General features: G+C 63.6%; 2 protein-coding genes across 3 annotated transcripts; one reads left to right on the top strand and one right to left on the bottom strand.

Moving 5' to 3' along the window:
- On the top strand, positions 1-25,455 carry BOP1 (BOP1 ribosomal biogenesis factor). Its single transcript, XM_081816704.1, has 16 exons — positions 1-158; positions 1,444-1,644; positions 11,833-11,913; positions 22,517-22,671; positions 22,752-22,869; positions 22,946-23,047; positions 23,117-23,329; positions 23,404-23,565; positions 23,654-23,734; positions 23,814-23,883; positions 23,980-24,112; positions 24,192-24,372; positions 24,456-24,744; positions 24,857-24,941; positions 25,019-25,126; positions 25,221-25,455. The coding sequence occupies exons 1-16, from the start codon at positions 57-59 to the stop codon at positions 25,372-25,374; spliced, it is 2,235 nt and encodes a 744-aa protein (XP_081672830.1). The 5' UTR covers positions 1-56; the 3' UTR covers positions 25,375-25,455.
- Positions 19,072-22,518, bottom strand: LOC102742436 (basic helix-loop-helix transcription factor scleraxis). Of its 2 annotated transcripts, XR_434749.3 has the most exons (3): positions 20,360-22,518; positions 19,531-19,636; positions 19,072-19,405 (listed from the first exon to the last, which is right to left on the bottom strand). XR_434749.3 is itself a non-coding variant. In XM_081816705.1 (2 exons), exons 1-2 carry the CDS (start codon positions 20,930-20,932, stop codon positions 19,367-19,369), a joined length of 612 nt encoding a protein of 203 aa, XP_081672831.1. In that variant the 5' UTR covers positions 20,933-21,066; the 3' UTR covers positions 19,072-19,366. The 2 variants fall into 2 exon arrangements, 1 of the variants encoding a protein (XP_081672831.1); XM_081816705.1 differs by lacking the exon at positions 19,531-19,636 and having other exon boundaries at positions 20,360-21,066.
- Positions 25,456-25,502: the final 47 nt, after the last annotated feature.

The following is a 25,502-nucleotide window of genomic DNA, read 5'->3' as shown; positions in this document are numbered from 1 at the left end:
TCCCACGCGGCCTGCGCTGCCGGAAGTGGCGGCGCGGTCGGGACCGGCCGGGTAGCATGGCGGGCGCGCGGGGCGCGGGGCGTGCAGCGGCGACGGGGGCGCGGCCCGGGAAGCGGCCGCGGGGGCCGGAGCCGGAGCCGGAGCCGGAGCCGGAGGAGGTGACGGGGGAGCGGGTCCGAGCGGCGGGGTCGGGCGGCGGGGCCCGGGGCCGCACGTGGTGGCTCGTCGGCCCACCGCGAGGCCACCCAGCGCGCGGCGGGCCTGGGAACGTGCGGAAGCGGGGTCGCCTGTCCTGTGCGGCCTTGGCCGGGAGCACCCCTTGCGCAGGGGCGGCTGGAGGGGGAGGCGGAGTAGGGAGCGGTGGCGTCCTGTGCGGCAGCCCTGAAACCCTTTGGATTGTGCATCCTCCCGTCGCACAGATCTGCGCTCGCTCCCCCAGGGAGTATGTACGTATTTGCGCGCTGGGGCGCGTCAGGCATATTGCAGAAGTGAAGGAAGATAGGCGATTGAACGAACCCGGGGCTTACCGCCTGGGTTTTAAGTGGACGGACGGCCACGCCGGCGGTGGATGTCAGTACGTCCGGGCTGTAGAAGGTCCTGGCAGCACGTGCAGCTGAGCGCCTCTCAGCGGACTCTCCTTCGTGCTGTTCGCCTGCGGGCCCGCAGCTTCTGCACAGAGTGCAGGCTGCCCAACTGGGTGAGAGAGTTGCAGACTGTTGAAAAACAGTGAAATCCAGGATTCCGTACTCAGAAGTTTCCTGGAAGTCTACAATTTCTTGTTCGTTTTTAGACGGCAATGACGGGGTTCACCCGCTGTGCATTGTGTCCTGTAGAGATAGGGGTGAGATGGTATCTGGTAAGCAGGGCTCTGCTCAGGAAAAGCTGGGGCCCTACCCGAGGAGGGGACGAGTGGGTATATACTTGTTTTTAAGTCAGATTTGTATCATTTTTGTCACTGTTCAGCCCACCTTTACAATTTACTGATCAACTGTTGGTCTCAATCTAGTTGGATACCGAGGCTTCTCTTTCAGAGAGAAAAGCCCCTCCATGGTCCTGTACCTCTGTTGGCCCCAGCTTCTGCCCCAGTGCCCTCATAGCTCTGGAGCTGGCCAGCGTGGGATGCGGAGGATGGAGAGCCTGGGTTGGAAATGTGATGGGAACTGAACTCTAAGAAAGAGATGTTGTCCTTGAAAAGCCCTTCCCTTGTGAGATGCAAGAAATTCAATGTCCCTTCCGAGGGCAGGTGGCCATCCTGTCAGTGGAGGTGGACAGTGAGGAAGGTTCTGCCCGGGTTGGGTGGATGGTTTTGGTGGAGATAGAAGCTTGTGACCTGAGGGCTTTGGCCTTGGAGGCTGACCACACAGAGCCATGGGTCATCAGGGTGCCTGTGGGGTGGTGGGTGGCCTGGGGGTGTGGCCGTCATCAACACTGTGCTCCTTGCAGCCTTCTCTCGCCTGTGCTCCTGCTCCCAGCCTCCAGGATGGCAGTGATTCTGGCCTGTCTGAAAGCGAGGAGAGTGTGTTCTCAGGCCTGGAAGATTCCGGCAGCGACAGTAGTGAAGATGACCCAGCTGAGAGAGAGGATGGGGTCAGCAGTGATGAGGGCCCCAGCGGAATGGAGAAGACCACTGGGCAGCAGGTGCAGGTGGGTGAGCGAGGAGCCTGCCAGTAGGCTCTCCTCTCTAGATGAAGATGGCCAGGAAAGAAAGTGACTGCCAGGTCTTAGGCTCTCTGGGGGGCTGTCCCCACACTGCTTTCTCCCAAGTTTCCTTAGGAACCCCAAGGCCCACATCCTTCCTCTGATGCACCTGTGGGCACATTTGGCGCCAAGTGGAACACTTGATTAGAGCTGGAGTGCTCTGAGCTCTTGGGGGTTGTTTTTCAACCACAGTTATGTGCTCTGTTCTCAGGAACTCCAAAAATCCACATGCCTGGGCCTCTTCAGGTGATTCTGATGTCACCTCTCCATGGAACTCAGCCCACTTTCAGTTGTAGGCTGGGTTTCTTGCGGGCAAAGCCTGAGGTAGGGATTCATGTGCAAGGGACTGCCTGGTGGGGAGCTCACAGGACACACAGGGAGCCACCCGAACACCTGAGCCTGATTCCAGGGAGCCTGGCTGGGTGAGGCTTTGGCCTGTACCTGTCCCTGTGATGATGGGGAAGGGTGCACTTCCCCCTTGTCTTAAGTGAGAAAAATGAGAGAAAAGCTTAATTTAATTAAGATACAGTATTTGCTCTTTGGAATGTTTTATTTATTTATCTATTAAAAGATTTTATTTGACAGAGAGAGGGAGAGAGACAGCGAGAGAGGGAACACAAGCAGTGGGAGTGGGAAAGGGAGAAGCAGGCTTCCCAAGGAGCAGGGAGCCCGACGTGGGGCTCGATCCCAGGACCCTGGGATCATGACCTGAGCCGAAGGCTCACCTGAGCCACCTGGGCCACCTGGGCACCCCTAGAATGTTTTAGAAAGTAGTTCATAACTATTTGTATTTCCAATGGGTCTGGTGTCCTGAAGGTTATGACCTTGAGTCATACAGAAATCTAGTCCCATAATAGAAACCAAAAAGCCATGCTTGTTTGATCTGTTTCCTAGGAAGAAAGGATTTAAAGTCAGATTTAAACCTTTTTTTTCTTTTTTTTAAGATTATTTATTTGAGAAAGAGCAGGGGGGAGGAGCAGAGGGAGAAGCAGACTCTCTGCAGAGCAGGGAGCCCTATGCAGGACTTGATCCCAGGACCCTGGGACCACGACCCAAGCCGAAGGCAGACACTTAACTAACTGAGCCACCCAGGTACCGAGATTTAAACCTTCTACCCATTCAAGCTTTAGTCATAATGCTGGTGTGCATAGAGGGATGATGTGCAAACTGTATTGACTGTGGTTTGTAGGATGATGGGCAACTGAACTGTTTTTCCTCCTTTTTTTTTTAACTTTTTAAAATTACAAAATGTACCTTCCTTGACAAAAATTAAATCTTTCATCAACACTACTCAGTAAAGAGTGGAAGTTCTTCCTCAAGACCAATGCTCCAATTGGTGACCACCGCTAATAATCATCTTTCCACGTCATTGCTCCTTTTACAATTAAGGATCCACACATTTATTTATTTATTTATTTTTAAGTAGGCTCCACGGGACGCCTGGGTGGCTCAGTCGGTGAAGCATCTGCCTTCGGCTCAGGTCATGATCCCGGGGTCCTGGGATCGAGTCCCGCATCGGGCTCCCTGCTCAGCGGGAAGCCTGCTTCTCCCTCTGCCGTGCCCCCTGCTTGTGCTCGCTTGCTCTCTCTCTGACAAATAAAATCTTTAAATAAATAAATTAATAAAATAAAAAAATTAATAAAATAAAATAAAATAAATAAAGCTCCAGCATGGAGCCCAAGGCAGAGCTTAAACTCATGACTGTGAGATCAAGACTTGAACCAAGATCGAGAGTCACTTAACGACTGAGCCACCCAGGAGCCCCTAATTTTTTTTATTTTGAAAAGGGGTTTTTATCCTTTTTTAGAAATAAAATTTTAAAAATAATTTTTAAATTAATTTTTTATATATAGAGAGAGCGTGAGCGTGTATGTGCCCGTGAGCATGTACGTGCACCTGAGCAGGAGGGGCAGAGAGAGAGTCTTAAGCAGTTTCCCTGCTGAGCATGGAGCCCGATAAGGGGCTTGATCCCATGACCCTGAGATCACGGCCTGAGCCGAATTCAGGAGTTGGATGCTCAACCAACTGAGTCACCTAGGTGCCCCTAAAAATAATTTTTAAAAATTAAATCACTTTTGGGGCACCTGGCTGACTCGGTAGGTAAAGCATGTGACTCTTGATCTCTGGGTCATGAGTTCAAGCCCTGTGTTGGGCATGGAGCCTACTTAAAAAAAGTTTAAATAACTTTTTAAATAAAAATGTTCTATTTGTGGTGCCTGGGTGTCTCTGTCAGTTAAGCATCCGGCTCTTGATTTTGGTTCAGGTCGTGATCTCAGGGTCATGGGGGCGGGCCCTCTGCTGGGCGTGGAGCCTGCTTAAGAGTCTCTCCCTCTCCCTCTGCCCCTCCCCCACTTAAAAAAAATTTTTTTTTTTTTTAAGATTTTATTTATTTATTTGACAGAGAGAGAGACACAGCGAGAGAGGGAACACAAGCAGGGGGAGTGGGAGAGGGAGAAGCAGGCTTCCCGCAGAGCAGAGAGCCCGATGCGGGGCTCGATCCCACAACCCTGGGATCATGACCTGAGCCGAAGGCAGACACTTAACGACTGAGCCACCCAGGCGCCCCTTTAAAAAATTTCTACTTAAATTCTCTAAGCTAGGTAACGTGTGCAAGTATTTCAAGCGGCTGGCGCGTGGAGTCTGGTGGAGGGGCACCATTGTGGGCGTGGCCACGCTCCCTCCCTCTGAGCGGCTGGGCCGGTGCTGTGCCCGCGGAGCTGTGTGTTCTCTGCAAGGCCACCTTCTCGGGTCTGCTTGCTGGCGCATTCAGCGGGGACTGAAGCCCTCCCTTCTCCAGCCTTCAGTCCAGGGAAGCTGGCTCTGGCCGCCTGGATGGGACCAGTTCTCAGAGGGGGGTGAGGCTGTCTCTGGCTCCACAGCAGCCCGATCCGCGCCCCGGCTTGAAGCCAGGACCACGGCCCCCCCAATGTGCGCTGTGCTGGGGCAGCCTCAGCCTCCTGCCCTGCTTGGGTGTTCACGTCTCTGGCTTTATTGTGCTTTAATTGAGGGGTACAGGTGGCCCCTGTTGGAGTATTTTGTGTTCTAAAGCACAGTTGTCATTTTACTAGGGTTGAATTTCTCTAGGCCAAGAGAGAGGATTGAGGTGGAGGGAGGGTGTTCTCAGTCCTTAGTGGAAATCTCCCCATCTCTCCTTTTTTCCACCTGTTCCTCCACAGCCATCACACTCCTCCATTTGGTTGAGCTGGCTCCCCACTCCACCTCTTGTGCTCACACTCACTCTTTGGAGCAGTCTTAGGGGAGCTACTTCTGCAAGTGGAAGTGCTAACTTCCCAGGGACCCACTTTGGCTTCTGAGGCCACAGAAAATGCCCAGCTACTCTTCCTCCCATTCCTGTGCCTCCTTTCTGGGGCCTGGTTCTTACCAGGCCGCCGACCGGCACCACGCTATGGGGCTTTCCCCTAACTCCTCGGCCACTATGTGCTCCTGCCACTCTTCCTTCCGCATTCTGTCCACCTTAACCTGTGTCAAGGCTTCCACCACTTCCAAGGATGGGCGAGCCACCCCCCACTCCCTGCCACCCTGCTGCACACGCCCGAAGGGCACCCCGCCTCCCCATGGGGCTTTGTGCTGACGTCAGGGACATGGCCTGAGGCCGAAGCCAGCAGGGCGAGGTGCTGCTCACAGTCCAGCTCTGCGGACTGGAGTGGGATGCACCCGGCCCAGGCACTCCAGTCAGCTGACTGACCTCTACAAGACGGAGCCGGAGGGTTTGCCTTCCTGTTCTGGGAGGAACGGGGCTGATACGTCATTGTCAGGGGACCCTGCCCCACAAGTCATGGGTTCCAGGTACGTCTGCCACAGGGCCATCCCAGACTGGCTGTGACTATCCTGCTGAAGTCATCCAGGGATGAGAATGGATGGCCGGGTGATCACTGGCACGTTCTGGGGGGAATGCCCTGAGTCTCCGCCTTCCTTTCCCATGGGGAGGGATGGGGTTACGTGGCCCAGGTGCTCAGGGTCGTCCTGGGGAGACATGGCCCGCTTTGGTGCCAGGCTGCCCTGGGCACCACTGTATGTGAGCTCCTCCTTCTCCACTTCCTCTTGGGTCTTTGGACGCGATTCAGACATGTCCACCGCTTTCTTTTTAAGGGTTGTGTGGGATTATGTGACAAGCATCGCAGGACACAACAGGGTGATCGCTGGGGAGCTCCTGAGGGTCGTCCCTCCCACTGTCCTGCCTCCTGCCCCTGCGTAAGGATGAGGACTGTGCCTGGGTCTGTCTAGGGTGTTCTTTGCACATCCAGGCCTCCGTTTGTGCCGTGCCTGCCTGCTTCCTAACTTCTGTCTTCTGCTCTTCCCTCTGGCTCTGAGGGCTGTCCTCACCACTTGGTGTCCGCGGTGCGTGGGGGCCGCCCCGGCGGTGGGCAGCGCTGCCAGAATCCCGTGGCGTATGCTCGTTCTCACGTGTGCAAGCAGTTCTTGGGACGCGTTCCCAGAAGCATCTCTGGGTCAAAGGCCAGAGCATTTTTAGTGGAAGGGAAGTGCCACTTAGCACTCGTGACAGCCGCCTCAGTCACCTATTTCCCGTATCCGCCGAGACCACGTGTGCTTAAGAGTCTTTCTTTTTCTTACTTTGACACATGGAAGATGTGGTCTCTTGTTGCTTTATGGTATTTTCTTACATTACATTACAAAGGGGCATCTTTTCTTGTCTTTCTGTGAGGACTGTTTAAGCTGTATTGAGAACGCCCAAAGCGGGAAGTTTTTGTTGCTCTCGTGTCTCAAAGGTCGGGCTCGGCAGGCTGCGCTTCATTCCCCTTTGCGTGGGTCAGAGAAGGCCACGTGGACCCTTGGCGTGTGCCGCTTCTGAACTTGGGCCTCTCTGCCCAGCTGGGCCTGCAGCCTCCTCCCTGCTCCCTGCTCCCCGCTCCCGGGGGCTCTAGCTCAAGGCTGGAGTGGACCCCAGGAAGTGCCCCCAAGCCCTCTCCCAGGGGGCCGGTGGATCCTTATGGGGAAGGAATATAAGGAGGGAATAGGTGTCTCCGTCAGTTCTTTTCTTTTTAATCTCTCGTCCTAGAACTTTCTCCTAACCCCCTTTGTTCCCTGACCCTCAGTTTCCTTCCCCTGATCTCAGAAGTTTCTTTGGTCGGCGTCCCTTGGTGGGAGCAGCTGTGCATTTGCCCGGCCCGCACGTAGGGGGTCAGGACCACCAGGGTCCTTTCCATTCCGCTGGGCTGAGGTCTCCCGTCTGTGGCGCCAGGTGCCATTTTGTCTCTCCTTGTCTCCCTTATCTGTTGTCATGTAACCGAGTAGCCCCATGCTTAGCGGCGGGACAGTAACTCGTGTTCTCACTGGTTCTGGGAGTCAGGGACGCAGGCGGGCTGATGTACTTTCAGGGTGCTGGCAGGGGCTGGAGGAGCTCAAGGGAGGAAGAGCACTGTATTTGGGGGGCTGGTAGGTGCTCGGGAGGGTGGGGCCGTGGGGTCCCCATCTTCCTCCACGGAGGTCTTGTCTCGGGGCTCAGGGCATTCACAGGGAGGTCCGTGGCCGCAGGCTGCTCGCACCCGGCAGATTAGCTTGTTTTGATGCATGTAGTTTTGGGCGCAGGATTCTGCTGTGCTTCTCGCTGGAGAGACTTCTCGTGTCTGCTTACTCCATTTGCCTCCACTTAGAGCACCCACCCCTGTCTCCGGGTCCTCTCAGGACTGGCTGCCCGCTCACTTGTCCTGGTGCTCCACGACCTTGTTGACCTGAGTCCCTGTCTACCAGGCTGGTCTCCTGGGGCACACTTTGCGGCCCCTGCCCCTCACACTGTGCCCCAGCCACAGAGCCCTCTGCACACACCTCCCCGAAGGAGGCTGGAGAGGAGCCGTGCCCGCCCCACGCTGCGCTGCCGGCGCCCCTCCTGCCTTCACCCTCAGGCAGCGGTGGGGGGGCGAATCGACCTTAGGCTCCCCCATCCCAGCACACCCACCTGTGCTTCCCGCTCACCAGGGCCTCTCAGTGGGCAGGAGGGTCCTCACTTCCCTGCATCCTCCGATGGGCCCGGGCCACGATGGTGCTGCCCACACTGGGGTCCAGGCGTGGGCACTGGTGGGGTGTGATGTGGGCGCTGTGGCTTGTGGGGTACTGCAAGGCGGGCACCCCCAGGTAGTCTCACCAGCTGGTTAACAGAGCTCACCTCAGCTGGGAAGTGCCTGGGGCCCACCGGGAGAGCTAAGGACGTGAGCCAGCAGCTGGGGTGGGATTGGTTCCCATGGGGGGAGGTAGGCAGCCGTTCCACAATCCATCCCAATGCCTTGAGCATCAGACAGCCATTTTACAGCACTCTCATTTCTGGGGATCAGTGTTCAGGCAGGGTGAGGTGGTGTCATGTCTGGGGTGACCCACTGCTGCCTTCAGCTGGGTCCCGCCTGAGAATTAGGCTGCGCACTCGGAACACGTCACCGTTTCCTGTGCCCCTGCAGGGTTCTGCTCTAGGACAGTCATCACTCATCACACCTCGTGTTTTGGGGCTCAGGTGAGGGTCCTAAGGAAGAACAGCTGGGGTCTCTTTACTCATCTGTCCAGGCTGTGACATGGTTGGCACTTGCTGGGCTTGTCCTCGTCCAGAGGGCTCAGGGCTCCAGAGCACAGCTGCAGACTCTGAGTTCCCACGTCGTCGGTCTGGGCTGCTTTCCCTGGACAGGTGAGCCTGCCAGGAACCCACCCGGACCGGGGGCGGGCATATGGCCTCTGCCCTCGATGGGAGGAGAGTCAAAGATTTGTAGCCATGGTTTGAAACAGCAACAGTCTGGGGCATCCAGGTGGTTCAGTTGCTCAAGTGTCCCAACTCTGTCTTGGCTCAGGTCATGATCTCAGGGTCGTGAGATGGAGTCCCACATTGGGCTCCACACTCAGTTCAGACTCTGCTTAAGACTCTCTTTCCCAGGGTGCTGGGTGGCTCAGCCAATGAAGCATCTGCCTTCTGCTCAGGTGATGATCTCAGGGTCCTGGGATCCAGCCCCGCATCAGGCTCCCTGTTCAGTCTGCTTCTCCCTCTGCCTCTGCCCCACATGCATGTGTGCGCTCTCTCTCTCTCTCTCTCTCTCTCTCTATTCCCCCCTCCCTTCCTCTGCCCCTCCCTCATATCACACGTGCGCGCGCTCTTTCTCTCTCTCTCAAATAAAGAAATATTTAAGCGTTTTATTTATTTGACAGAGAGCAAGAGAGAGACTACGAGCTGTGGGGGAAGAGGGAGAAGCAGACTCCCCGCTGAGCATGAGCCCAATGCGGGGCTCGATCCCAGGACCCTGGGATCATGACCTGAGCTGAAGGCAGATGCTTCACTGACTGAGCCCCCCAGGTGCCCCCAAATAAAGAAATTTAAAAGAAAATAATGAAACAGCCACTGTGTACAAAACGCCCCCCCACCTTATCCTATTGCCACGCCCAGCGCGAGCGGCTCGTGTGAATCAGGCCTGGAGCTGGTGCGAGTCATGGGCCTCGTCCCCATACAGCCATTTGCAGTGGTGGTGTCGAGTCCCGTTAAACTCATCTGTTGTAAATGGGGAGGCGGGGAGCACAGAGTAGTCTCTGGTGTCAGCAGCCGTTTCCTTGTGCAGGGCCGGCTCGGGCTCCCGGCCCTCCAGCGAGTCATGTGCCTTTTCCCTCAGGAACGAGGGGGAGTTTCATTTTGTGTTGCCCCTGGTCTTTTCAGGCCCAGCAGCGTATACCCTTTAGAGACTGTGCGTGTCTGCTCAGTATCCGTCTGCGTCTCTTGTCAGATGAGCCGCGTGCGCAGGGCTCGCTGATACCTGCCGTTCAGGGTCCTGGCTCCCCGAGGAGGCTTAGCAGCACTGCTGGCCGCCCTGCGGGGTCTGCGGCAGGCCGGTAGCCCTGTGGACCCTCAGTCGTGCTCATTCGTGTGTTTGTGCTACACCCCAGATCCCCGAGAACGCACGTTACCCGCCGCAGCCTGGATCTGACCTTTGCTCCCAGGTGTCGGGGACGCACACAAGCCTGGCGCACCTCCCGCGGACCTTCAGGGCGTGGGGGCCGCTGTTGCCCTGCTGTCCTCTGCGTCTCTCACCCCACAGGAAGGCCATGCAGGGAGCCGAGTTCCAGCCTGGCCGCCCTCGTCTGCGTCACCGCGGGGGCTGTCGGGGTCCCGCTTGTGTGAGAAGCTGGAGGAGCCGAGCTGTCCCGTGCCAGGTGGCGGTGGGGTGTGGCTGGGCTGGGTCTGATGCTGGCCGCCAGGGGGTCTCTAGCAGTTGTGATGCCATCGAGGCAGAGCCCCCTGGGGGCCCCTGCTTGGGTCCTCATGGTGTTAATTATGGTCTTGGGGTGGGCAGAGAAACAAGATGTGTTCCCCTTGTGTGTTTCACGTCCTGTTTAAATGCCCAGTGCCCAACCACGGCCAAGTGTGTCCACAGGTGTCGTGTCCACAGGTGTCGTGTCCACAGGTGTCGTGTCCACAGGTGTGCGCGGCTCCCTGAGCCTCCCCTGGTTCCTGCAGCCGCGCGTGCCCGCGCTCTGCTGCCCCCTGGCGGCCACCGTGTCCCCTGCAGCGGCACTTCTGGAGGGAGACCAAGGAGGGCCTGGGGGCCAGCTCTTTTGTGTGGGGACTTGCAGCCCCTCCGCTGGGGGGCCCCCCTTGTCGGGGGGCCTGCCTGTCTCTGGCTCCTTGCGCCTGCATGCTGTCCCTGGGGGCCGGCCACACCCAGCACGGGGCGATGTGGGGTGTCCTGGAGGACGAGGGGCCGTGACACTTCCTGTTGGGACCCCGTGACCGTGGCCCAAGGCACAGGCGGCGTGGGACTCTCCGGAGCTCAGTGCTGGTGGAGAGCGTCGGGTGGGCTGGTGCCGTGGGCAGCTGCGGAGTCTGGCCGGAGGCCGGCATCGTGGATCCGCCGGCCCTGGCCCGGCGTCAGGGGCGCTTGCTGAGGAGACTTGTTGCCTGGCCCTGGGCCTGGGGCAGGTGTGTCCACTGGTCGCTGCTGTGGGCAAGGATGGAGGAGAGCTTGGAGCCCTGGTCGGAGCCCTGGTCGGGGCTCGCCCTCCTCGCCCCCCACCGCGCCCTGCACCCATCGGGCTGTGCTGACCCACTTTCAGCGGGCAGGGCTCCCACAGTGCGTGCAGCATGAGGAGCGGGGGTGGGGGAGACATGGAAACCGAATCCCGCCGTGTTCCTGGCCTGGAAAAAAACTTAGTCTCCCACCCTCCTTATACTGAGGGAAAAAACAGGCGAGAGGAAGAGCCACCTCACAGGCCTCTGGCTCCTGCCCGGTCAGGGGAGTGGGGCTCTGGCGGGGGCGCCTCGCTCAGGGGCCCCTGCTCCCGAGTACTTTACTGCGCCCGGGAGTGAGAGGTGGGGCTGTTTTCCCCATCAGTCCCGGTTCCGGTACACCCGATTCCCCCCCCCCCGAGGGAAGAATCTCTTTTCCAGGTTAGGGTGTGAATGTTCGGGGGCGCCCACTCTCTGACCTGGTGGGTTGGGGTTGGCCTGGGGGGCTGTATCCTCCCGGCATTCTGTAGGTTAGGGGTGCCTCTCTGGGCCCTTGGCCGACTGGGCTGACGCCGGGGCCTCCTGGGGGAAGGGTCCTGCCGCCGTGGCTGACGGCAGGTGCACACGCCCTCCTCCAGACGGCCCGGCCCAGGTGTGGGCCCTGCCCCGCCCTTCCTTGCTGCCACCAAGTGGCCACCCCCACTTTGCTCCCCGACCCTGGGCTCTCCTAGGCCTGGCAGGGCTGGGTATGGGCCGTTGGGCCAGGAGCCCTGCAGCCGGTTTTTTCGTTAGAGGGTGCGGGGGCGGCTGGGCCCTCAGCTGGTGGCTTCCTTGCTGAGTGTTCCCGTTCCCGTCTGGTACAGGTGTCAGCCCTTCCCTGGGGTCCTTCCTCGGAGCTGGCACACGGCGATGAATCTGGCCCTTGACAGAGGACCTCGGGTGGGGCCCAAGAGGCCCACGGAGACCTGGGGTGTCACTGGTCTTGTCTTAAGGCCCAGAGCCAGGTTGGAGCTGCTTAGAGATTGGGGGCGGCGGGAAGCTTGGCCTCAGCACCAGCAGGACGGACAGTTTGTTCTTCCCAAGCCGCCACCATCAAGGAGGGGGCACGGGACTGCGGGCGTGGGCTCTGCCCGAGGTCAGAGGGCGTCAGTGTCCTGACATAACCGTTGTCCCCTTCTCTCTTACAGGCTGGGAGCCCTTCCCCAAGGACAGAGGTGGCGAGAGTGCAGGGCTGTGAAGAGTATGCGGAGGACAGCTCTGACGAGGAGGTGGGGCTGGGCTTGCTCTCCCACGAGGGGTGGGGGGGCGCCTTCCCCAGCTGGGGGCTGTGCTGCCCTGGGTGCAGAGGAGTCAGGCCGCCGTGAGGGGCCGCGCTCGTGGTCCGGAAGGGCAATTTCGGGGTTGGGGATACATGTCTGCTGGACTGTGTGTCATTGCTCGGGAAGGAAGTGGGGTGGACGTGACATGGTGAACCCCCGCGCGTGTCTGTGGGACGGCCGGCTGATACTGGGGTCCCTCGTGCTCTGTGGAGGCTGCACTCGTGCTCTTGGTGGGCGCGGAGAGGCTGGGGCAGGGCTGGCTTCCGTACGCCCGCTGGCCTGTGCTGGGCCCCCGGGGTGACAGGCCCGAGCAGCGTCGCCTGGCAGCCTCGTGCGGGAGGTGGGTGGCCTCTGGGCGATCTGTCCCTTCCCTCCCTGGTGTCCTCGAGGTGTGGACTGATGTGGGCCCCAGTGAATCCCAGGTGTCCCCTCAAGTTTAGGGTCTGAAGGGACAAGCATGGTGGTGGGCCAGGAGTGCCCCATCTGGCATCCAGACGCCCCGGTGTGTGGGCCAGAGGCCGTGTCTCTGCTACCTGGGCCTGCCTGCTTTGGGAGGGCTGGAAGCTGAGGAGCTCTGAGCCCCGAGGTGGCTGTCTCCTCCTGCCTGTCCCCTCCCAGGTGTGTCCCAGTCACTGGCAGGGCTGTGGCCCCCGCGCCGTGGTGTGCGCCCAGGTGCCTCCTTGGGCCGCGGGCCTCGGGGCTGGGGGAGAACGGCCGCGTTGGTGCGGGCCTCGCAGGGACGGCCGTCCTCCAGAGTTCTTCCTGCCGCCTGTCGGGGGCTGTCCCGGGGCCTGGGGAGGCACGCGCCCCCTCCCCTGTTTGGCCTCCGCCCCCATGCTCACGCTCTCTTGGCAGCGGCTGCAGGAGCCTTGGCTGCCCGCCCGATCTGGTCTCTGTGCGTTCAGAGAACAGAGACAAAACAAAATAAATTGGTTTCCTGGCCGGAGCAGCGGGCGCACACGGTGAGGGGGGGCCAGCGCAGTGCGGCTCCCTGCCTGTCTCCCCCCTCCCAGGGGCTCTGGCTGTCGGCAGCCACATCCTGTCGGCTACTTTTTTATATTTGGTATTTTGAGAAATCGATGATGGTTGTAAATGGAGTGCAGAGGCGGGGGAGGGGCCTGGGCCTGCCCACGGGGAGGCGCTCCTCCCGGCCGCCCGGCCTGGCCTGCAGCCGCAGTGGGGGCTGCGGGGGCCGCTTCCTCTGGCAATGACTATCCCATATGTCCGAGTGACAGGAGGGGGCCCTGGTGCCCGCCTTCCCGAGCTTCTGCCAGCACAGCCGGCCCGCGGCCCGAGGGGGCTCATCTTTCAGGAGCTCGCCAGGCCCACAGATGCTTCCCTGCCCTGAGCAGCACGTGTGCCTGGGGTGATCGGGGGCACGTGGGCACCGGTCTCTTCCACCCTGACGTCGTGGGTGTCTTTGCAATCCAAGCAAAGTGCGCTGGGCTTTGGGGAAGAGGCCCCAGGGCCCGGGCGGCAAGTGGCCCCGCTGGGTACCTGGTGTGGAGCGTGGGGCTCGGAGGCCGGTGTGCCCTGTGGCTTGCCGTGGTTTTTTTGGAGGGCCCACAGTCTGGGGACACCTGCGGTGTCAGGGCAGAGTCCGTTCTCCCAGCAGTGTCCTTGGGAGTGGCCAGTGGTGTCTGGACCCCACGTAAGGCCCTGGCCAGCAGCAGAGGTGTCCTGACAGGGTTGGTGCTCCTGGGAGAGACAACCTTCATGGACGCTGCGGCGTGGAGGCCTGAGGGTGGGGTAGAAGTGCCACCTAGCCTCCCTTCCCCTGGACCCTGCCCTGCCCACTCCCTGGGTCTGGATCTGAGGCCTGAGCTGGGGGATGCTGGGGCTTCTGGACCCTCTGACTGCTGGCCTCTGCTGGGCCTGGCTTTGGGGAACCCCCCATCCCAGACGTTGACTGATGAGTGACATTCTACCTTCGTGGATATTCTGAGCCCTGTTCCCATACATTTGCCCTTCTCAGTCCCCAAATTCACATCCCAAGCTGCACTGGGGCCCAGGTCCCCTGGATGTGCTGCTGGGTCTGGCGGGGGTCCTGGGGCGGGGGGAGTCCTGAGCAGCCGCAGGCTGTGTCCACCCCACTCCTCTCCCACGGCACCGGCACCTCACAGACGTGATCTCATCCAGCCTCCGGACCCCGGGGAGGTGGGGCGGCGTGGGGGGAGGGGGCTGGCAGCCTTCACAGCCTCCCGCCCCTCTTTGTTTCAAGCAGCTGGGAGAAACTGAGGCCGGCAGTAGGTGAGAGGTGAGGGGTGGCTATGAACTCTGGCCACAGAGGCTGGGAGGCATCCTCCCCCGTCATGCGAGTCCCTGAACGCCTGGGCCCGACACCCTCCTGTCCCCTGCGGGACCTCCGCTGGGGGCAGGGGGCGGGGCTGCGGCCCTGGCCGGCGCCACGGCGCCCTGGCCTCGCGGTAGCTTGGGATCCCGCAGGGACGGGCCCAGGCCTGTCTGTATCCACAGCCCGCGATCCCCTCTGCTCTCTCGCCAAACGGCCGTTAATGGCTTCTCCCAGCTACTGAACCGGCAGCTGCCTCCAGCGCTGGCGGCCTCCCGCTCCTCCCGGGGCCGCCGCCCCGCCCATCCTGGCCGCCCGCGCACTCAGAGCGCTTGCGTCAGCGGGAGCCTGTCGGCTCGGGTTTCGAGCTGTTTGTGGAGAGCGCCCGGCGCTCAGCCTGCTCGTGTCGGCCCTGCACCCCCACAGCCAGCCTGCGAGTCTGTCCCTTCCCACTGGCCTGACCCACGGCCGTGCAGGTGGCCGCGGGGCGCCGTGGGCGTGACGCCTGTGACCGCAGAGTGCCCCTCGGTGCCGCGTGGGGCTCCACCTCCCAGCCAGGCCTGCGGCGCTTGGGGCAGGAGGCACGCCCTCCTCCTGCCAGTGCTGCACCCCTGCCCTGTGCTGGCCTGGGGCTCCTCCCTAGTCGGGAGAGAGGGCTCCCGCTGGGGAGGGCAGGGTGGGGGCGGGGGGGGGTGCAGTGGTGGAAGCAGCTGTCCCGTGTAAGGGGCGTCGTGCGCGCTCTGGGACAGAGCAGGGTCCTTGGCGCTGGGGCACGTGGGTGGTGAGGCCCTAGCTTGCTTCGTGTGCCCACTGGGAGCGTTTCCTTGGCAGTAGGAACCCAGCCACGCAGGGCGGTGGGAGAGTGCGGGGACAGGGGCCTCCTGAGGGAGGAGGGTTTGCCCTGGGGCTGGAGGTGTGGCTGGTAGTGGGGCAAGTTCTGTAGGAAGGTGGGTGAGGGGACTGCAGAGTGGGCTGGGGACGGGGCCACAGGCAGGGGCTGAGGTGAGTCCTCCAGAGTGAGATTCTGGAGCACGGGATGGGGATGCGGGCAGGTGTGGAGCGCTGCGGATGGGGATGGGGGCAGGTGTGCAGAGCTGGGGCCAGGCCCAACTCAAGCAGCAGCAGCTCTGTGTTTTAAGTGTGGGTCTCAGAACAGGTCTCTTCCACTCCGCAGGGGGGCCATGAGCCTGTGCCCGCACCCAGGACTGCAGAGTCAGGGGACCCCCAGGGTGGGTGGGGGCCAGGGATCTGAGGGCCTGGGAGCTAGGGCAGCCTCGGTGCACCCTCCCCTTCCCATGGACCCCATGGAGGGTGGACTTGCTACCTCCAAGCCATGGAGGGATTGGTGGGGGGCCAAGCAGTGGTCTCAGAGGGGTCCTGGGCCAGCACACATGGGAGGCTCCGCTGGGCCTGGCTGGCGGCACTTCCGAGAGGGATGGACAGAGGGAGGTGGTGGTGTCTGGGCCGGCTGCCGCAGAGGTGTCCTGCCACCTGAGTCAGCAAGTGGAAATGGCGGTCTGATGGAGGAGGTTTGGGAAGGTGGCTCCGAGCTCCCCACTTGGTCCCCCTGGCCCATCCAGCTGGTCCATGGCCTCTGCTTTTGGCCCGGTCTCCTGCTGGAGTCTCCTCACCTGGCTTTGGCCTGTGAGGCAGGAAGAGGCCAAGTAGGACCTGGCTTTCTCCCCTTTGGTCTGTGAACCAGGACTCATCCTGCTGGAACCTTCTTTGGGTTCAGATGCAGCAGGTGAGCCTGGGGCACACGGCCCAGCCTGCCCCTGCCCGGTCCTGTGACAGAGATTAAACACGGTGGAGGATCGAGGAGAGGCTGAGGCTCAGGAAGGCTGAGTGGTGCTCGGAGACAGGCGGGAGCTTCGTGCAGGGGGCTGAGCGAACACTGCCGGCATTGTAATCGGAGAGGGGCAAGGGAAAAGAGAGAGCCTGAGCGAGGGCGGCTGACCCCACGCTCCCAGGGGACAGGTGGGAGAGGCAGAACGAGGAGAGAGTGAAGGATTCCAGAGGTGGGCCGGCTTCCTCCCTCGCAGACAGACACGGGAGGGAGGTGGGCAGCAGGCCAGCGCCGTACCTGCAGTTCCAATCTGCGGTCCTGACAGCTGCAGCCACTTTGGGGAGGGGGAGGGGAGGGGCTCATCGAGAGCGGAAAAATCCCAGCCGACACATCAGCCAGTTGTTGCTTGCTGCTTATGTCCGGTGCAGTCTGGGGGGTGGGGGACCCCTGCTGGCCCCATCCCAGAGGCTTGTCCTTGGGGCAGAGTGGCCCCCCAGGAGAGCATGGGGGGTGTCTGTGTCCTCAGCCCGCGCCTCCAAGCTCGGCGCCTGACCTGGAGGGGTCTGGGGGTGCTTGCCCCCACAGGGTCACATGTGCTTCCTGGCAGCCCACAGGTGCTGAGCAGGGTGGGGGCCGGCTGGCCTGCGGGCTTGGGCCTGGTGATGAATCATGTGGTGCCGCCGGCAGCTCATTCCCCAGGCCGGGGACAGGGAGCTGACAGCCGGGGCCCATCAGAGTGTTTCCAGCCCAGCTTGGCCCACAGAGGCGGCGGCGGCTGGCCCAGGGCGCGGGCCCGGCCCCTCCTTTCCAGCTGCCTCTGGGGTGTACACACGGGGGAGCCCTGGGTCTTTGTCCCTCCTGGTGGAAGGCAAGGCCAGCATTCTGGGAAGGAAGCGGTGTCTGAAGTGGGCAGGGAGCACCTGCCGCCCCCGGCCCAGCGGCTGTGAGGAGCCGAGTGGACTCAAGTGGGGCCGCCGGGCTCGGGCCAGCCCGCCACCCCCAGTCTGGTTTGAATTTCTGGAGCAGTGGAGGGTGACGGAGTGCTCCTCCCCCGCCCCCTCCGCTCCCTCCTGTTGGCTGGCGGGCCAGGCCCTCACCGCCGCCGTGCCGCTACCGAGCAGCTCAGGGAGCACCGGGCCCTCTGCCCAGGCCTGAGTCGGCCAAGCTGCAGCCACTGTTGGGAGTCACAGGCCCGGCAGCAGGGAGCTTGGCCCGTGCACACCGTGCCCCGATGGGCTGGGTCCCCGGGGTCCTCTCCTACCAGCCTCCCAGATTGGCAGCATGCCCTGCAGGGGTCTCCTGACACCCCCTCAGTCCTGGGGCTCCAGGGGCTGTCCCTTCCTCTGCACTCCCCTCTGGCCTCATGCCGGACGTGCTCCCCGTTCTGTCTCCTGCCGCATTGCTCCGTGACCACAAGGTCGGTGCCCACTCGGGTGCTCGTCATCTGGGCGGGGGGCTTCGTAAGGGAGGTTTGCATCCCCCACCCAGGCTCAGCTGTGGCAATGTGGTTACAGTAGGTGAGGGGCAGGTGGGCCACGGACCCTCCCCATAGAACGTCGCCCCGTAACCAGTGAGGCAGGGGAGGCAGGCACAGAGGCCCTGGGGTGCACCTGCCTCCCCCGGACACCTCCCCCAGGGCCTTCCTCAGCCCCCATCTGGACCCCCACGTCTCCGGGCAGGCGGGCGGGGCGGGGGCTTGCCCTCTCCCTCCTTCTTCTGGCCAGCTGTAGGCTCCTGCAGGATTAGGGAAAGGAAATTTGGGGTTGGGTTTCTTTCTGAATGGAACCTGCCGTGGCGTCTTTTTATCCTGTTATATTTCTATCACGGTGGACACAGCCCCCCCTCTGGCCCTTAATGGCTCTGGCTTTGAGAGTTTCCTCCAAAATTACACCACCGCTTCCTGCTTCGCAGTTCCCCGGAGCCCCTCTGTGCAGAGGAGGGGGGCAGCTCTGGCCCTGCCCTGTTGGGGTGCCCACGTGGGCCTCGGCACCTGGCCTCTCCCTGGGGGCCCAGGAGGGTGTCAGTGGGGGCCCTGGAGCCTGTGCTGAGGGCTGGGGGTGGGGGCCAGGGCCAGCACCTGGCGCCCTCCGCCATTCCCTACCCGGTCTGGCCGGAAGTCAGGCTGCTGGCCTGCCTGACCAGCAGGGGGTGTGTGGGGGGGGTGGGGAGGTGGCTCACAGAGGGCCACCCCCTGCCTTTCTTCTGTGCTGTGCCAGCCGAGCTCAAGCCGCTAAACCGTAATTGTCACCTGCAGGATTTTAATGGTCAGCCAGCTGTGCAGAGCTTGGGGCGGGGTCCTGAAATTGCCCTCCTCACGAGCAGGTGGGGCCTTTGGAGGAGCTGGGTGGGGCAGAGTGGTAGGCAGCCAGGGTTCCCTCCTTCCCGTGTGAGCACTGCTGCAGGCGGCTGAGCGCAGGGCCGGGGGGCAGGGGTCATGGAGCTCCTCTCCTCTTACAGCTCGTAGGGGTGGGGGGGCCAGGGCACCCCAGCAGGGGTGGGACCCATAGCCCTTTTGGGGGCCCAGGGGTGAATGCAGGTGGCTGCCATCTGGCCTGGACCCTTAGGCCCACCCAGGCTTGGAAACCTGCTGTGCCGGGCAGTGCCCCTCACTCCACCTCCCCCAAGCGTCTGCTTCTTGGGTCTCTGGGCAAAGGCTGACGCCCCGAGGCTTGGCATGATGGTGCTGTGAGCTCTGCCCTCCTCACCCCTTCAGGGACGCCTGGGTGCCGGGCAGGCCCTTGGAGAGGAGACCGGACTGGCCGGTCCCCTGCTGCGTGGCAGTGGGCTCCCTCTGTCCTTTCCTGTCCCTCACCGGTCTCCTTCAGCCCCTCAGGCCAGGAGGAGGTGCCGCACTCTGCCTCAGGCCTGGGAGGGGTGGCCCAGCCCCTGGAGGGTGGAGGCCTTCCCTGAGAAGTGGTGCCTCTGGCCCAGGGAGCACCGAAGGTGGGAGCAGTGAGCTCTCCGAGAGCACCACAGGGGCTGGGCTCAGGCTGGATTCTGAACCGTTCAAGAGAACTGTGTGCTTCCACGGTTGGACGATACTGTTTTGTTTTTAATTATACAAAGTTTCCAGACTTTATATTATCATATCAGAGACACAAGATGCCAGCACGTAGTGACCAGAAGAAAACCCAAGTAGGAAGCCAGCACAGAAGGTTCCGGTGGGCCTGGGCCCGCTGGGCCAGTGCAGACTCCTGCACACTTGTCTGTCCGTCGGCCCCACTGTAGCCGGAGGCAGGGCTGGCTTGCTGGGCGCCCTCACAGGAGGCCTGTGCCCGAGTCAGGTCCACGGGGGCTCTCTGTGGATAGCCCAGCGGCGTCCACCTCTAGCTCCGAATCGTAGTCTTTCTGTCTCGGTCCTTGCTCTGCAGAGGGGAGGGGGCAGTGTCAGGGCCTGGCCACAGACCCAGCGCCAGCCCGCGCCTCTGGGCTTCCCCACTGGGTGCTGTCTCAGGTGGCGGGTGCTGAAAGCACCCCCTTCCACGCTCACCCCGGCTTCCCCATGCAGTTTGGGGAGGAGAGTACACTGCTGCGCAGCCGAAATTGTAAAATTAAATTTCCCAGATGTTCAGGCCCCAGGAGCTCACGCGTGCTGTCTGGAGAGGAAATGGGGATCGGGAAAAGCCGCGCCGCATTTTCTCCCTGCTCACCCTGCTTTTCCGGTGCCACCAAGCACGGCAGGGGCTGTAAATCACAGCCGGCCAGCGCTCCCGCAACGTGGCCCTCTCCCCCAGCCCCCACATCTCCCGCCAGCCTCCTGTCTGCAGAGCCCACAGCCGCCCGGGGGTCTGAGTGGGCAGCCCTGGGGGCTTGGGCCAGGGCCACGGGAGGGCTAGCAGGTGCCCACTAGGCCTGGGGCCGGTGGCAGGGGCTTTGACAGGGCAAACAGATGGGGGGGGTGGCGGGCGAGTCCCCTTCCTTTGGGGACAGGGTTGGGGGGCCAGAGTTTCTTGAACCAATCCTGGTCTGGTCCCCCAGCCTCTTCCAGTTTGGTGTCCTCCCTGCTTCCCAGACTCCCACGTAGCCCTGGCTGGCTCTGTTTGGTCCCCATGGGCACCTGTGTCCCTGGGGACTCGAGGGGAGAAGGCCCAGGGAAGGCCCAGCCCTGCCTGCTGCAGCGGGGCCTTCTTATGCTCCTCCCCTCCTGGACCCCTGGGCGCACTGGATCACAGGTGCTGCTGGTGGGAGGGGGGGGTTGCTCTGCCGGCCTCTGGCCCCGTTCTCTGCCCAGCAGGTGTGGGTGGCTGGGGTGGTATGGAGGCAGAGGCCGCCACATCCTCCTCGCCTCTTTCCGTGGATGCCCCGTGGGCGACACTCACCAACTTTCTCTGGTTGCTGAGGCAGAAGGTACAGATCTGTTTGGGCTGGGCGTTCTCGCCGTCGCGGGTGGGGGGCGGTGGGGGCGGCGGCGGGGGGCTGCCCGGGCGCGCCGCGTGGAAGAAGGCAGGCCCCGAGTGGCACGGCTGCCCGTCGCCGCAGGCCTCGCCCACCAGCAGCACGTTGCCCAGGTGCGAGATGTAGCTGGAGGCCAGGCGCAGCGTCTCTATCTTGGAGAGCTTGCGGTCGGCCGGCTCCGTGGGGATGAGCGTGCGCAGGGCCGTGAAGGCCGTGTTCACGCTGTTGGTGCGGTCCCGCTCGCGCGCGTTCGCTGTGTGCCGCTGCCGGGGCTCTCGGCCCGGCCGCCCACCGGGCCCCGGGGCGCCGCCCCCCGCCCGCCTGCCCCCGGCCCGCCGCCGGGTGCCCTGGAGGCCGCAGCGCGCTGCGTGCACGCGGCAGGGCTTCTCGTCGGAGCCCGAACTCTCACTGCCGCGGTCCTCGTCCTCCGACAGCGGGCTCACCTCGGGGTACAGGTAGCGGCCGGGCGGCGCCGAGCGCAGCATGGCGAAGGACATGGGGCCGGCGGGCGCGCCGTCAGCTCCGCCTTGCACAGCGCATGCCGCCAGCCGCGCGGCCGCCCGGGGGCCGGGGAGGCGCGGGTCTCGGGGGCCCGCGGTGGCGGCTGCGGCGCCGCGCGCACGTGTGCGTCCCGGGCTGGAGAGGGGCCGCGGGCCGGGCCTTTATAGTGGCGGCGGCCCCTCCCCCGCGCCGGCCCGCCCTCCTCCCCGCCTCCCAGCCCCCGGAGGCCGCACAGAGCAGGGGCCCTCGTCCCTCTGCCTTCTCGCGCCACGCCGAAGGAGCCTGCAGCATCTCGCTGTCTCTGGGGGCTGTGGGGAAGTGGGAATCCCCTCGGGGGGGTACCGGGGCTGTGCAGCCCTCTCCCTCTGCCTCCGCAGGGGGCAGGAGGGTCAAGTGGGACCCGTGACCCAGGCAGGTCTTCTCCCCTTGCGTGAGCAAGTTAACTCAGATGCCCTGGCGCTGGTGCTGGGCCACACCCTGTTTGTCTCTCTCTCCCTCTCCTGTGTACACTTGGGCCTTTTGTGCCAGGCAGAGTGGGGAGGGGGCACAGAGCCCAGGGGGCTGGAGTTCACCCCACCGTCCCAGGCTGCCCCCCAGCGCGAGTTGTGCGTGGGGTCCCCGGGTGGCGCAGCCTCCTGGTGTCAGTCATACCCTCCAGCTCTGGCCCACGCTGCGCTCTCTGCCTGAGACCCTGCTCTGGGGCAGCCTCCCCATCCCCTTGTTGCATGCTCCAGGGTCTGTCCAGTTCAGGGGTGGCCCCCCACTCATGTGCAGAGAAGGAAGGGCAGGGGCACAGGGGGTGTCCCCGGAGGACGGGCCTGCTGGGAGTATGAAAGTTGGCAGGACTGGGGCAGGCAGGTGCAGATGGGCAGAGCCCAGGGGGTCCTGTGCTCCTGCAAGGGGCCCTCGGGCTCCCCGCTGTGCTCAGTCTCATCTGGGCCCCTCCCCCTGTGGCCACTGTTCAGGAAGCGGCCGCCTGGGCAGCAGTCTCTGTGCTGGGCGGAGGGAGGGTGGTGGCTGGCCGGGGCCTCGACCAGGAATGTGTGTCCAGGAATGTGGCTGCTCTGGGGTGGGGGGCAGGACCAGGGAGGGCTGAGGGGGGTCCTCGAATGCCTGCAGGGCAGAACGCAGCGGCTTCTACCTCCCCTTGGAGTGGGTTGGCGGGGTCTTCTCTGAGTCCCTGCCTGTGGCTACCCATTTTTGCCTAAGGCCCCCACCAGGGGAGGGAGCCCATGGGCGATGAGGTCACCCTTGTCTGTGGCTGCCCAGAGTCCTGGCCAAGGAATCCAGGGGGGAGGCTCTGGGGTTGGCACCACTTCAGTGGAAAATGTGAAGGTACAGCTCCGGCGCCTCTGAGGGCCAGTTGTTGGGGGGGGGGGACAGCACCGGCCGCCATGCCACGTCACACCCCAGGGAGAGGGCATGTCTCAGGGTGCCCGGGTCCCGTCCCACCAGCCTCAAGGCCCACCCCTTTGCTCTCGCTGGTTCCCCCCCGCCCTTGCCTGTGACTCTTGGGGAGCTTGGAGGGAGGGGTGGGCATGGGGGGTGCCCGATGCTGACACGCTGGCTTGCTGCCCCAGGACATCCGGAACACGGTGGGCAATGTGCCCCTGGAGTGGTACGCTGACTTCCCCCACGTGGGCTATGATCTGGACGGCAGGCGCATCTACAAGCCCCTGCGGACCCGTGACGAGCTGGACCAGTTTCTGGACAAGATGGACAACCCTGATTACTGGTAAGCAGGCTCGGATGGGGCCAGTGGGGGCGGGGCGGGGGGGCTTCGAGCTTGCCTCTGATGGGCGGCCGGCCCCCCAGGCGCACGGTGCAGGACCGGATGACAGGGCATGATGTGCGGCTGACCGACGAGCAGGTGGCCCTGGTGCGGCGGCTGCAGCGGGGCCAGTTTGGGGACGGGAGCTTCGATCCGTACGAGGTAGGTGGCAGCAGCTCGCCCTGGGTGTGCGGCTCAGCTGCAGGGTCCTGGCCCTCACGTCTGCTTGTGCCCCCAGCCGGCTGTGGACTTCTTCAGCGGGGACCTGATGATCCACCCAGTGACCAACCGACCTGCCGACAAGCGCAGCTTCATCCCGTCCCTGGTGGAGAAGGAGAAGGTAGGTGCCATCTGCGTCCAGAGTTCGCTCCCGCGTCCCCACGCGCACTGACCTGCCCTGGCCTTGCAGGTCTCTCGCATGGTGCACGCCATCAAGATGGGCTGGATCCAGCCTCACCGGCCCCGGGACCGCACCCCTAGCTTCTACGACCTCTGGGCGCAGGAGGACCCTGACGCTGTGCTGGGCCGGCACAAGATGCACGTGCCCGCGCCCAAGCTGGCCCTGCCCGGCCACGCGGAGTCCTACAACCCGCCTCCCGAGTACCTGCCCAGTGAAGAGGAGGTGGGCCTTGCACTGCGGTGGGGTCTGGGCCCCCGTGGCTGGCCCCGCGCCCCAGCTCACCCCTGTCCCTGCAGCGTCTGGCGTGGCAGCAGCAGGAGCCGGGCGAGAGGAAGCTCAACTTCTTGCCGCACAAGTTCCCCAGCCTGCGGGCCGTGCCCGCGTACGGCCGCTTCATCCAGGAGCGTTTCGAGCGCTGCCTCGACCTCTATCTGTGCCCGCGGCAGCGCAAGATGAGGGTGTGTGTGTGGGGGGGGAGCAGTGCGCCGGGCGGGGGGGTTGCGCACAGGACATGGGGCGGGGTGACCTCGTGCTCACCTGTCCCAGGTGAATGTGGACCCTGAAGACCTCATCCCGAAACTGCCCCGGCCGCGGGACTTGCAGCCTTTCCCCACGTGCCAGGCCCTGGTAAGCAGGTGGGGGGAACCCCTCGTCGGGGGGGAGCCTCGGGGTGGGGGTCTGTCGCCTCAGTGCCTCTCCTCCGTAGGTCTACAGGGGCCACAGCGACCTTGTCCGTTGCCTTAGTGTCTCCCCGGATGGCCAGTGGCTGGCTTCAGGTGAGCCTGGGGTGGGGGCATTCCCAGCTTGGCTGGGGGGCTGCTGGGCCGGCGGGGCGCCCCGCAGCTGGAGAGGGCCTTGTTCGCTGCTTCCAGGCTCCGACGATGGCTCGGTGCGGCTCTGGGAGGTGGCCACTGCCCGCTGCATGAGGACCGTGCCCGTGGGGGGTGTGGTGAGGAGCGTTGCCTGGAACCCTCACCCCACCGTGGGCCTGGTGGCCGTGGCAGTGTAAGTGGGCAGCCCGGGGGGGCTGGGGGCCGCGGGCGCAGACCGGAGCCTGAGGGCCTGTGTGTCACTCGGCCCGCAGAGAGGACTCGGTGCTGCTGCTGAACCCGGCCCTGGGGGACCGGCTGGTGGTGAGCGGCACGGACCAGCTGCTGAGTGCCTTCGTCCCGCCCGAGGAGCCCGCGGTGCAGCCCGCCCGCTGGCTGGAGGCCTCGGAGGACGAGCGCCAGGCGGGCCTGAGGCTGCGCATCTGCCACGGGAAGGTGTGGGGTGGGGGGCCGCTGGGGGTGTGGGTTAGGATGGAGGGGCAGGGGAGGGCCCAGCTGAGCCAGTGTTGCTCCTGCAGCCGGTGACACAGGTGACCTGGCATGGACGTGGGGACTACCTGGCTGTGGTGCTGGCCGCCGCGGGCCACACGCAGGTGCTGATCCACCAGCTGAGCCGGCACCGCAGCCAGAGCCCCTTCCGCCGTAGCCACGGACAGGTGCAGCGCGTGGCCTTCCACCCCCTGCGGCCCTTCCTGCTGGTGGCTTCCCAGCGCAGCATCCGCCTTTACCACCTGCTGCGCCAGGAGCTCACCAAGAAGCTAAGACCAAACTGCAAGTGGGTGTCCAGCCTGGCGGTGCACCCCGCAGGTGAGGGCGGGCGGGGGCAGGGGAGCGTGCGCCCCGCAGGTGAGGGCGGGCGGGGGCAGGGGGGCAGGGGAGCGTGCGCCCCGCAGGTCCCCACCGCCCCGTCTGCCCCCAGGGGACAACGTCATCTGCGGCAGCTATGACAGCAAGCTCGTGTGGTTCGACCTGGACCTTTCCTGTGAGCCGTACAGGGTGCTGAGGTGAGTGGCGGGGGGGAGCGGCTGCCAGCGGGCCCTCCCCTGCCCTCCCCTGCCCTCACCCAGCCCCTGCCCTCCAGACACCACAAGAAGGCCCTCAGGGCCGTGGCCTTCCACACCCGGTACCCACTGTTCGCCTCCGGCTCCGACGACGGGAGCATCATCGTCTGCCACGGGATGGTGTACAAGTGAGTGCTGAGCCCTGTGTGCCCTGCCCAGCTGGGGTCCCGCCCCCCACCCCCCACCCCCCACCCTGAGGCCCTCTGCTCCCCTCCCCCACAGTGACCTGCTGCAGAACCCGCTGCTGGTGCCGGTGAAGGTGCTGCGGGGACACGTGCTGACCCGAGACCTGGGGGTCCTGGACGTGGCCTTCCACCCCACCCAGCCATGGGTCTTCTCCTCGGGGGCCGATGGCACCGTCCGCCTCTTCACCTAGGCCGCCCGGTGTCCGCCGGGGGGCGGGGGGGGGTGCGGCGCACGCGTGCTCAGGACCCTCAATACAGGTGTTCCCCGCCGACTGCTGGTGTGACCTTGATTCGGGGATCCTGACCAGCGGCCCTCCCA

Source organism: Leptonychotes weddellii, chromosome 4 (assembly GCF_054177405.1).
Source record: "Leptonychotes weddellii isolate Sample4059 chromosome 4, ASM5417740v2, whole genome shotgun sequence".
Lineage (NCBI taxonomy): Eukaryota > Metazoa > Chordata > Mammalia > Carnivora > Phocidae > Leptonychotes > Leptonychotes weddellii.
The sequence above is the reverse complement of the archived record's forward strand: the minus strand, read 5'-3'. Positions and strand labels throughout refer to the sequence as shown.

What these genes read in the sequence shown, in the direction of transcription:
- BOP1 (XM_081816704.1), top strand. Translation starts at nt 57, where the DNA reads ATGGCGGGCGCGCGGGGCGCGGGGCGTGCAGCGGCGACGGGGGCGCGG. An exon ending in CGGAGCCGGAGCCGGAGGAG is followed by an intron (nt 159 to 1,443) that starts GTGACGGGGGAG and finishes TGCTCCTTGCAG; the next exon opens with CCTTCTCTCGCCTGTGCTCC. An exon ending in TGGCCAGTGGCTGGCTTCAG is followed by an intron (nt 23,884 to 23,979) that starts GTGAGCCTGGGG and finishes CGCTGCTTCCAG; the next exon opens with GCTCCGACGATGGCTCGGTG.
- LOC102742436 (XM_081816705.1), bottom strand. Translation starts at nt 20,932, where the DNA reads ATGTCCTTCGCCATGCTGCGCTCGGCGCCGCCCGGCCGCTACCTGTAC. An exon ending in TCAGCAACCAGAGAAAGTTG is followed by an intron (nt 19,406 to 20,359) that starts GTGAGTGTCGCC and finishes TCCCCTCTGCAG; the next exon opens with AGCAAGGACCGAGACAGAAA.